This window comes from Lolium rigidum, chromosome 6 (genome assembly GCF_022539505.1).
Source record: "Lolium rigidum isolate FL_2022 chromosome 6, APGP_CSIRO_Lrig_0.1, whole genome shotgun sequence".
Lineage (NCBI taxonomy): Eukaryota > Viridiplantae > Streptophyta > Magnoliopsida > Poales > Poaceae > Lolium > Lolium rigidum.
Window position 1 is genome coordinate 156,378,045 of NC_061513.1, and position 12,369 is coordinate 156,390,413.

Genomic DNA, 12,369 nt, shown 5'->3' on the forward strand with positions numbered 1-12,369 from the left:
CTGCCTTCAAATTAATCCCCCATGCATCAGCCAGCCTTGTTATAGCAACCTACTCGAACCTGATCATAGGGTAATAGTCCTCGTATGTGCACCTCCTCCTGGACGACATCAGCCTCCCCAGCTTCCGTTTGCAGAGCTCGAACCTCGCCGGCCTGTCGTCGACGTTCTGCACGGTCGCTGCTCTGCCAGGCATCCCCAGCTGCCGCTCTAGCTCCGCGAACTCCTCGGCTCGCCGGATCACGCGGTCGTAGCAGATGTAGCGCCCGCCGGCCACGTTGTCGCCCATGGCCTCGTACGCCCGGAGGTGGGCCTCGGCGACGGTCTCTACGTTCGCCGTCGCCAGGACGCCTTCGGCGAGCATGGCTTGAGATCCTGCAGACGCGTAAAACGATGCACGTATGTCAGTTCGCTGAGATGCTCAGGTTGTTCAGTGCTCCTACCGTTCCATGATCAGGCCCGGACCTTTGAGGTACGCGATGGATGCGGTGGAGTTGCGACGGCGGAACCCCGGCCCGGTGACCAGCGCGGGGCAGACGGTGACGAGCTTGAGGTCTCTTCCCCGGGCCGCCCTCCAGGCCGCCTTCTCCGCAGCCGTCTTGCCATATGCGAACCACAACTGAAAAAGATTCATACCAACATCATTTCAATGTCATATTTTCAAGTTTGCATCTAGATTCCATGCATATGGACTGATCACCCACCTTATTGTCGCGGCAGAAGGTCTCGTCGCTCCAGCAGTTCTCGTCGATGATGCTAGGACCCCGTGTGTCATGAGGGTGGTTTTCCCTCCACACGCATGCTAGCAGCGACGAGGTGAACACGCACTTCCTGACGGACTCCGTCCTCACGCACGCTTCGATCACCCGCTCCGCCGCTTGGGCTTCCAAGGCCGCCATATGTTTCTGTTAGGAGCAAGGTCGAAAATGAAAAACATAAGTTCATTTTGTTTCTAACATAATTTGTGTTTCAGTCACATGCGTGGTAGTAAAATATCTGATGTTGTTCCGTGGGCAACAAGGCAAGTGAATTAATATCTCTGAATTTGGTGGCTGAGTAGACGGGCACCTATGGTCTATGGATGCTAGTATTATTTTGGCTTGAACGATTAGATAGTAGATAGGTTAAGACCTGACTAAACTGATAGCACGCACCTAGCCGTACTACCCTCATATTTCAAAATGTCAACTGTACGATACGTCTTGAATAAGGTGTACTTTTCAGTTTTCAGAAGAAGTATTACTAACTTTTGGCACCTAGTGCTTTACCTGTCCTTCCTAGTTCCTACAACAAAAAATGTGTGCTTCGATTTCTTTTTCATGTAAAAAATAAAAGAAGATACAAAGGTACACCAAGCTGGCCAATGATTCTATGATGGAACACTTCTGCTCCGGTGCTCCTCCCCAGGAAATTTTTTGGGCGCGTTAAACACAACAATGGTGTAGATCTTTCAATACATGTTCGTAAGCGGAGGCAAGTTCGTAATTTCAGTGTAGGTTTACCGTTCGTAAGACACATATGGCTCACGTTGTGTTGTAGCTCTTTTTTATATGTATCTACGGTCACGTGCGTGTATGATGTGGGGTGGTACTTAGGCGGATGAAATCGTTAACTGGTTACGTGATCTCTTTTTTTTCTTACGCGACGTACACATACCGTATTAATACAGACGGTATACATGGGCTGGATACGTGTTTCGGTGGACCTAACATAGAAAAAAATAACCAACTGTGACCCTTCAACTTCGTTTTGGGGGAGCACCGGAGCAGCCCTCATGATGGAATATGACAACGTATAGATATCACATTGCGCAAGAAAGATACCCAGCCTCTACATTCAAGTGACGCACATCCATAATGAAAGAAAGGCACCGATTATGTGATGCACATGTTGCCGTGTCTCTAAGAGAACCTGACAAGAGGTCTCCACGACGCAAGGTGTAGTGGGCTTAAATGTTTTGTTCCCCATATATACCTAATCTTCGTTGCAGGCATTAGTACCGACAACGACCCATCTATGCTGCCCTCGATGGTTTCACCAAAGGTCAAACTCATTGTTCACTGGATCAGTTTACTTGTTACTTTTTGATGTAACCACGTTGTACCGAGACCTGGTCACATAATCTCTTCCAACCTCCAACAACCATTCAGTAAGACCAGAATCTAATGACGTTTTGCTATATACTTGGGTAGTTGGGTCTTGAGTTAGATACAGCGTGCATTCTTCTATACTTCCATCCACCACTACATCTTGGTCTTGTCTAGATTTTTTTTCCTCCCATCTATTTTGTTGAAACAAGTTTCATCCTATCTTTTTTTTTTTGAACCAAGTTTTGATCCGTCTATTTATCCAATATTATTTAATCACACTTATTTAGAGATTCTTTAACTATTCAAAACTACACGGTCATATGTGCAAGTGCAAGCTTGTGGCGCACCTGTTCATTCTCTTTCATTTGCATAAAAAACTAACTAAATAATAATAAATACACGGTATTGATCTCATGAGCTTTGATTTTTTTTATCGAAGTGGTGAGGGACAGTGTGTTCCACTCACCGTGTAGCCGGACATGCCCCCCGGATCCACAAAAGCCGAGGTGTGGAACACGCCAGCGCATCCGTCGAATGCCTGGTTCAAGCTTCCGGGTTCCATCATGTTTGCCATCACCGTCCACACCCCATCCCTCCCGTCCTCGCCGAACATCTCCATCTCCCTCAGCTTGTCAAGGTCCTCTGCAATTAGAATAGAGCCATACAAGTCAAATCTATGATAGCAAAGCCTGTTCCTAGAGATCATGGAACATTCTTATTTCGCCTTCCTAGTTTCTTAGCTGTCCTAACCAAGTAAACAGCGCAAGCTTTTTAACACGCCACTACTGGTGCGCAGAGTACCGGTGGGACTTGGGTCATTTCGGTTCGACCCGGCCCAAGCCCAACGTGCTTTGGTCAGTAGCTAAACCGGGAATTATTTCACAATTGTCAAGTCCTAATAATTTCTCCAAATGTTTAAAAGTAAGGCTATTGATCGGTGCATCACAATTTTTAAGTCGGTCTTAGGGCAGATCAAACCGCTGCACCTTTGTTCAGCCAATGGAAGCAGAGTTGACCAATTACTAGCTTCTCGTACTTAATATGTGCTTTATGTGAGCCCGCTTCAATATTTAGAGAAAATAACACACAACTTGATCATAAAAGAATGAAACGTCCACAAAGTGGATACAGTTATGCCCGGAAGTAGCGGCATTAGAGCACATCTACTACCAATCGTGACGTATATGTTGTAGTTGTCCAGGGAATTTCCATCATCACGTCAAAAACAAATACAACATGGCCGTTGAAAATACAGTATATTTAGTACTAAGCAGTGTGACTGACTATTTTTGTTTGACGTGAGTTTGAATAATTTTTGTTTGGTAACTCTGTTCATCACCAACCAGACGAATCAAAAAATATAGACTCACGAAAAAAATATCGATCGGCTTCCAACCTCGAAGAAACCGATGGACCGGGTGTGGAAGATGCAAAGCGGAAGGCAGGGGAGAATTTTGCGGGAAACGCCTTATGCATCTCATCTTGCAAAAGACGGCGAAATTATCAAACCGGACACAGCCAGAAACTAACAACCGGTGGTGCGCGAGTTGCGACTATAACAGCACCGAAGAGTATCATCACCTAGTCAACGTTCAACGTTCAGCTGATAGAAATGCATGGTTACCTACACGAGTTAATTAGTGGGGTTTATCATCTTCCATTGCTTCCTCGACTCTTTACCAGTTTTCTTCCGGTATGTAGTAGCCTGGAGGTAAGTTAGTTGGACTTGTAGTTGTGTACTAGGATGTAGAATCTCCAGGCCGGTGGAAAGGGAAGGCTGAAAGCTATTAGACGTCATGGCTAACCTTTCTATGCTACCTAACCGTCGTCCAAAGGGCGTCGATTTGACTTGCAACTGAAATTGGTTATTCCGGATGTTAACGAAATGAGGTAGAACCGTGCACTCTAGCTACTTTTAGCAATGATGCGATGCAGAAGACCAAACCCAGTGCATTGGTAGGTGGCACGGTGACATCGCCTAGATGTGGACAGAGACTCAGAGAGTACGGTATATATCGTCTGATATACTACAGGACAATTGATGTCTACATCTGTGTACTACTAGCCGCAATTTCATAATTCGTTTATGGATCCTGCAGTCCATAAACCCTGATAGATGCAACAGGGTAGATGCAATATGGGTAGACGCACAATCAGTGATATGGACGCAAGAATTCTCAAAAAGAAAAAGTGATATGGACGCAAGAATATGGATAGATGAACTCGCATCTCGCATGTAACTAACTATGTTCTGCGTCGACTGGGAGGCTGGATCCACATGCCAGAGTCCGAAAAAACCAAAACAACCACGAGAAACGGACGGCTAAGAAAAAAAGCAGCTAGCTAGCAATGGCCGGTCAGCCGGGAAGGCTCAACTCAGGGATGACTAACGGACTCACCTTGTGTCTCGAGGGCGAGGCGCACGGTGTAGCCGTTGCGGAGGAGTCGGTCGACGACGGCGAACCCGACGAACGATATGCCGCCGGTCACGCACACGGTGCGGCCGCCGGCGCCGGCCTCCGGCCAGCCGCCCGCGCGCTTAACGGCCCTCGCGTCGCCGGTGGGCCGCCACCCGGGCGCGACCCCGTGGAACAGCGCGGAGCGCATCTCCGCCAACTCGGCCTGCATGCTGTGCGTGCTCCGCAGGACGCCCATGCCGGCCGCGCGCTGCTCGATATGGCGCTGCGTCTGCGTGCGGCAGTGGAGGTCTCTCGAGCTATGCCTGGTATGGGAGATAGGTTTGCAAGTGTGTCGTCTGTGGGGTGGCTGCGTTCCACGAGACGTGTGTAATTATAGGGGGCAACCCTAGCTAGCGATCGTTTGCTGAAAGCAAATTGAGCGATCGGTTTAGGACATAATTTTTTTTTCATTTTAGGAATATTTTGGACTGTAGTATATCCTATTTCAGGAAAAGTTACAGCATGCATGTAGAGAGAACAAATCGATGACGTAAAGCGAGAATCTTTCTCAATTCGAAAATTCAAAACATTGTATCTCACAAACGACAACTCCGATTTAAGATCTGTTTTCACCTATGAGTCGGTCTCGTCGAGATCTTCAAAACTAGCACCCATGTTTATATGTTTCGACAAACTTTTTTTCGACTAAAAGTTATCAACTCTCTCTATCTTGAATAATCAACCCTCCATGCTTGAGTGATCGACGGTGAATATATAAAATTATCAACATGGTGCGAATTTATTGAGGAAAGTTACTGCGTATATGCATAAAATAGACGAATCTGCGATGTCGGCGGAATCTTTTCCAAATTTGAAAATTCAAAACGTTTTATCTCACAAACGACAACTCCAAATTAAGATCTGTTTTCACCTATGCGTTGGTCCCGACGAGATCTTCAAAACTAGCACCCATATTGATATGTTTCGAGAAACTTTTTTTCGGGCTAAAAGTTATCAACCCTCTCTATCTGAATAATCAACCCCTCCGTACTTGAGTGATCAACGGTAAATGTATAAAATTATCAACCCAGTGCGAGCTATTGAAGGAAAGTTCTACGTACATGCTGACAAATAGACGAATCTGCGATGTCAGCGAAATCTTTTCTAAATTTGTAAATTCAAAACGTTTTAACTTTCAAACGACAACTCCAAATTAAGATTCGCTTTCACCAATAAATCCATCTCGATGAGATCTTCAAAACTAGCACCCATGTTGATATGTTTCGAGAAACTTTTTTCGGGCTAAAAGTTATCAACCCTCTCTATCTGAATAACTCAACCCCTCCGTACTTGAGTGATCAACGGTAAATGTATAAAATTATCAACCTGATGCAGGCTATTGAGAAAAAATTCTGCATGCATGCATAAAATAGACGAATCTGCGGATGTCAGCGGAATCTTTTCCAAATTTGAAAATTCAAAACGTTTTAACTTTCAAACGACAACTCCAAATTAAAATTCGCTTTCACCAATAAATCCGTCACGACGAGATCTTCAAAACTAGCACCCATGTTGATATGTTTCGAGAAACTTTTTTTCGGGCTAAAAGTTATCAATCCTCTCTGTTTGAATAATCAACCCATCCGTACTTGAGTGATCAACGGTAAATGTATAAAATTATCGACCCCAAAGTTAATTTTATTTTAAACGTTTTAGCGATTTTTTTAGTTTAGAAGCTATCAACCCGGTGTCCTATTATTTATCAACGAGTAAATATAAATAACTACCAATCCTAAAAATCTAGCTTCATTTCGAATATTTTGACGACTCTTTTTAGTTTACAAGTTATCAACCCGGTGCTCCGTTATTTATTAATGGTAATTATAAATAACTACCAACCATAAAAAAGTATTTCATTTAGAATATTTAAGCGAATATTTTTTTTTATTTTACAAGCTATCAACCTGGTGCCTCGTTATTTATCAACTGTAAATATAAAATAAATAATAACCCTAAAAAGTATTTCATTTAGAATATTTTAGTGACTCTCTTTTAGTTTACAAGCTATCAACCCGGTGGGCCGCAATTTATCAATGGTAAATATAAAATAAATATCAACCCTAAAAATTTAATTTAATTTAAAATATGTAGCGACTCTTTTTTTGTTTACAAGTTATCAACCCGGTGCCCCGTTATTTATCAACGGTAAATATAAATACCTAGCAACCCAAAAATCTAAATTTCATTTAGAATTTTTTTAGCAACTTTTGTTAGCTTACAACTTAAAATAGTACTTAATTTGAGTAGCAAGTGGTAGTTCATTTGAGTTGCAAGTGGATCTTCCCACCCGTTATTTTCCCCCTTAAATACCACTGGCCCGAAAAAGGAAATTGCAAAATGACCCCATTAAATATGAATTACCGTACGAAATAATAACATAAAGGAAATTGCAAAAAAAGAGAATTGTCAAAAGGGAATTGCAAATAAAGAGAATTGAAAGTATACGTCGTGCTGAAAAAAGAGCGAGATGCTCTGTGCATGAATGCATCAACTTGTGAGAGCTTGCCTCGTGCTGAAAAGTTGGGTCATTAAATGCAAACCCATGAGATACTTTATGCATGCATGTAGTGTGAACGCTCTTGCCTATATGCAACTTGCAAGTGGGAACGTGAGCTGTTAGTGTGAATACAAAGCTTCATGTGAACATAATTAAACACTACAAGACAAAAAGGGAATTGATTTCGCGCATGACGCGAGCGCTGCCGCGCCAAGGAAAGTGATCGCTCCAACGATCGATTGCCAGCGAGGGGATTTGAATTATAGGAGCGCAGCACCTCGGCATTTGTCTTGTGATTCGCGAGGTATTAATACCCAAATTCTATTTACTGCCGGGGCACTCTGTTGTGTTACAGGGTGCTCCCCGCTCGGGCCCCACGATCTCCATCTAACGGTGTACAAGAAACGGTGACTTTTTTGGCAGTTTGTGGATCACGTGGCCAGGCTGTCATGCAATAAATTCCCTTATCTTCTTCATCGTCTCAACCTGCTCTCATCTGCATCTCCCGTCTCCGAACGCTAGGAACTAGACGTGGTAGTGGTGTGCATCCGACGACGCCTGCACGCCCCGGCGCACTCGACCTCCGCCGGCGAATCACCGGCTTGACCACGCCGCGCTCGACCTTCGCCGGCGACTCACCCGCTCGGCCACGCCGCACTCGATCTTCGCCGGCGACTCCCCGCTCGGCCACGCCGCACTCGACCTTCCTCAGCGACTCACCCGCCCGGTCCGGCGCGCCCGACCTTCGCCAGCGACTCGCCTTCCCGTCGCCGCCTTCCTTGCGGCGGATCTCGACCGCATCGGCCGGATTAGGTGCCTCCAGATCCCCTCGATTTTGGGCAGTATTTGAGCTACAAATTGGTGAGCTATCATCCTGAATGTAATATTTTGTAACGTGACCGTGTACTTTTCTACCTTTTTCCCTCAATTCTACATACAATATTGTAATTGGATGTAACAATAGGAATTGTTTTCCGAATTTTTGCTGTAATTTTTTGCAATTGGATGTACTTTTCCTACATTTCTTACATTCTGAAATGATGAAAGGTTCGAGATGTATTTTTTCCCTCAATTATAGTTGAGACTTACGCTTCTGAATGTAATTTGTATCATTTTTCTACATCCAAACTGTTGTATGGATCACGGTGTCAAACACTACTACTCCTATGTTTTGTGATCCCAGCTTTGGTGCATCTGGATGTATTTTTAATCTCTTTTATACATGCATCGCTCCAATTTTTACATCCCAATTAGATCACAAACTAGCTGTTATATATTGTTTTTGAGAATATAATATTTTCCCACGGTGGATAAATTTTTGGCAAAATTGAAGAATGAACTAGAAGGGCTAGAATTATTCTTATTTTGGGAGACGTGGGGACCACTGCATGCGATTAGTGGTGTTTTCTGGGAGACGTCGCTTTCAGGCCGGAAAGCCCTCGCCCGTAACTGTCAACTTGCTATTTTAGGAAACTTTTAGATTCAGACAAGGGGAGCACTCCGGTAGACTAACCGGTGCTATAGCACCGTGTAGCATCTTCCGTATTAATATAACTAAACTCGCCTCGATAGGGTCACAGCAATTTGATGCTTTCAGCCGTCTGACCTGGTCATTCACTCTGGATTTAATACCTCGCGAATTCAACTCGGGCCTGGGCCTAAAAATGTTGGCCCGACACCCGGGCCGGGCCTGGGTAGTCCGAAAAGTCCATTTAACACTACGACCTGGTCTGCAGCCCGACGACCCGATGGGTACCATGGGTATTTGGTCAGTACGGGCTGGGCTTGGGCCTGAATTTTGAGCATCGGGCTTTCCTCTGGCCCGACATATGGCCAGGTATGACGCCAGGTCACGTAAAAATCAAATTCATACAACAAGCTGGCTATTAGAGTAGATGTGATGAATATTTTAATATTTAAATGATTTCTATTCTATGTTTGCATGCAAGACTCATCATGCTTGCATTCAATGCATGCAGCCAACTCTAGCGTTTACACCGGACTGCATCCTCACTACATCTTGTTGTTTTATGTGCTAGCGCCGACGACAGATGAAGCACTCTCTCTCTCTTGCTTTCTCTTCCCTCTAACTAGGATTTTCATGATGTGAATTTGCTTATAGCCTGTTGAGTAGGATCTATTGTACTTGCTCTTATGGTAACATAGCTAGTTACCATCTTACTCTTTTTTTTATTTATTGGCATGTTTGTCACCAAAATATCTTAAAGTGTGTGATGTTACTACCTATGTTACTCAATCCACACAATCCAAGGCAATATAAGTCTACAACTTAATAAATTAGCATTTTATGTTACTACATTTATGATATTAACCACTATGAAGCTAGTAACATATAGTAGTAACATGTGTATGTTACTACCTAATGTTACTCACCACTATGACTAGTCACCATCAGATCACACGTTTCAATGAAAATGACTCTACAAAATAATAAATGTGGCATTCTATGGTACTACACCTATGATATTACCCACTATGAAGGTAGTAACATAAAGTAGTAACATGTGGCTAGTCTAATGTAAATGTGTAATCTGTTTATAAATAAGTGAACATTAGCTTTCTCTCATTTCGAGCACTTTACGGTTGAAAAATGGGTTCTTTCCCATTACACAGGAATCAAGCCCAATAACATGTAGCATGTTATTTTCTCAGCTTTAACATGCACTTAACTCATTAGAGGTGAGGAAATTTAAAAAGAGAGATGGTGGGCATCACATTCTTGATGCAAAATTCTTAATTTGTCTTGAAAACCCCAAATTTCCACTCTTGTATGGAGGAAATGTGTAGATGTGGGTGCTTGAATCCGCCATGAACGATGAGATCAAGTTGTGGGTCAAAAACAATAAAAATGACCCCTAAGCCAAACATTAGCACAACATAGACCCTTTCTCAAACTATCCTAAAATCTAACCGTTTTTAGTAGACCTTGCGACGAGGGAGCTCCTCGGCAATGCCCACCATAAGGGGCTTAGCGTTGACGGAATCCTGCAGGTTAACACGAGACATCGGATACCAAACAAACAGGGAGCGAGATTTACCTAGGTTCGGGGGCCTCGATGAGGTAAAACCCTTACTTCTTCCTTGCATGATCTTGATTTATCGAGTAAAATAGGTTACAATGGGGTAGCCGATAGACTGCTATGGTGAACTCGCCGGGAGGCAAGGTCTCTAGGGTTTGTGTATACTAGATTGCGGGGGTTTCATGTGTTGTTGTTCGGCAGGTCCACTCCTGGCCTTTATATAACAAGTTAGGTCCCGAGAGTCATGTCCGAACTCGACTAGGTTACATCAAGATCTGATCTACTCTTTGCTTTATTGACATCTTCTTGCCTTGTTCGTCAAGAATCCATATTCTTGTAAGTTTACTCCGTTGTAACCGATTATGAACCCACCTTGGATCAGGGCAATCTTCATGGGCCCCTAGTTGGGCCAAGGGAGGTGGACTAATGTCAGGTACCCGAAGAGTAATTTCCACATCAGTAGCCCCCGAGTGACTGGCCAAAGCAAAGTTTTGGGCAGGGACTAAAGTTATCTTCATCCGAACATCTTGATAATTCGAAGAAGATTGATTCTTCATGCTCGACGTAAAGTTGAAGTTGCTTGGTATCGGGTGCGTGTCCAGCGCTCCCGAAAGGAGTAGCCCACGTGTCTAGGGACGGATGTTTGCAACCGTGCGTAGACTCAAGTTGTAATACTCAAAGACCTTGTTGTCGATGTGTTTTTTGAACCTTTTTAATCATCCAAAACTTCGGGTGAAGCCGAGCAATTGATTCTACGTAAGGGATATAAGTAACGAGCCCATTTTTACTCGGCAAGCCGATACAGGTTAAATGTCGAAGGCAAAACAACGTTACCCTGCACAGGTTCGGGTCCCCGGGCCCGAACCTGGATTCGCTGGAACTTTCGGATCCATTCTTCTTTGGATTCTTTTTTTATCAGGTGCGCGTCTAGCGCTCCCGATGGGAGTAGCCCCCGAGTCTAGAAATGGATGTTTGGAACCATGCGTAGACTCAAGTCGAGTAGCCGAAAGTTGTAAATTCCTTTGGATGTTACTTCCATTCGAGTGCTCCGTCATAGAGAGCTGATAACTTTGATGACATCAGCAATGATGTGGCATCTCTATGACCGGTTGTAACGGCCCCGGGTAGCACCCCTAATAGTTTTTGTCTGTTCTTTTCTTTTCATGCATCATCATGGCATTTGCATCTCATCCATGCTTTTACAAAATAATATTTATTTTATTTTATAAACCCTAAGTATTTCCTTTCTCTCTATATGGTTTTATTATTAAACCTCCCCTCCCTCTTCTTTTCACAAAACCCTAAACACAAACTATATTAAATAACTATTTTTCAAATGTTTCAAACATCAAACATCTTTGTGGTGTTGTTTTGGTTCTTGTTTCAAATTGAATTTCAAAACAGTTTGCAAAATAAAATAAAAAAAAGGAAAACAAAACCTGGGCTAACCTAACCTCTATCCTAACAGCCAACCTTTCCCTGGCCCATTTTTCTTCCCTCTTCTTTCCCCAACCGACCGGCCCACCTTCCCCTCTCTCCCTCTTTTGGCCCAACCCACCATCTCAGCCCGTACCCCTTCGTTCTGGGAGACAGATATCCCCATCGTCGTCTTGTGGCACGCAAAGGGCGTGAGCCCTCTCGGTCCTCCACCATCACCGCGCCCGGCTTCACCTCGCCTCCGCGTGAGCCTCCCCTCTCCTCACCTTTCCTGGACCACGACAGCTCACAACCTTATCTCGCCAACTACTCCACCCGAACCATCTCGTTTTCTTCTCTCCTTTCCCCTCCTGCAAGCCAAACCAGAGAGGGTTTTCCACCACCGTGAGCCTTCGCCCGCAGATCATCGTCAAACCATCGATTCCGGCCGCCCCGCATCAAACCGAGACCACCGGTGGCTCCGCCTCGCTCTCCTCGTCAACCCGGTGGAAGGAATCGAGCCCGGGCGTCTTGTGTCGTCGCCAAGCTCGCGGATTCCACGCGCCGTCCGCCGCCGTTCTTCGCCGATTCCGATCGACCTCGACCTCCCGCGACCAAGCTGACCCCTTCTCGAGCTTCCTGGTACCCCGGCGCACCCTCTGAACATCTTTTCCCCCACCCTCTCTTCCGTTTTCCTCCTATTCACGTGGTGACCGTCGCCGTTCTACGCAGATGCTCACCGCCGGCGCCCCTCCGACGTCCTCCATCTGGCGGCGCCGCCCCTCCGTGTCCGCGCCGACGAGGCGACCTCGACACCCCACCACGCGCATCCGGGGACCCTCGGCAACGGCCGCGCCGCGCCATGCCGT

At 45.0% G+C, this 12,369-nt stretch overlaps 1 protein-coding gene across 1 annotated transcript; it reads right to left on the reverse strand.

The window, feature by feature from the left end:
• Positions 1-30: 30 nt before the first annotated feature.
• LOC124668601 (cinnamoyl-CoA reductase-like SNL6) lies at positions 31-4,742 on the reverse strand. Its single transcript, XM_047205713.1, has 5 exons — positions 4,487-4,742; positions 2,554-2,729; positions 702-902; positions 463-616; positions 31-372 (listed from the first exon to the last, which is right to left on the reverse strand). The coding sequence occupies exons 1-5, from the start codon at positions 4,740-4,742 to the stop codon at positions 50-52; spliced, it is 1,110 nt and encodes a 369-aa protein (XP_047061669.1). The 3' UTR covers positions 31-49.
• Between the last annotated feature and the right edge of the window lie 7,627 nt (positions 4,743-12,369).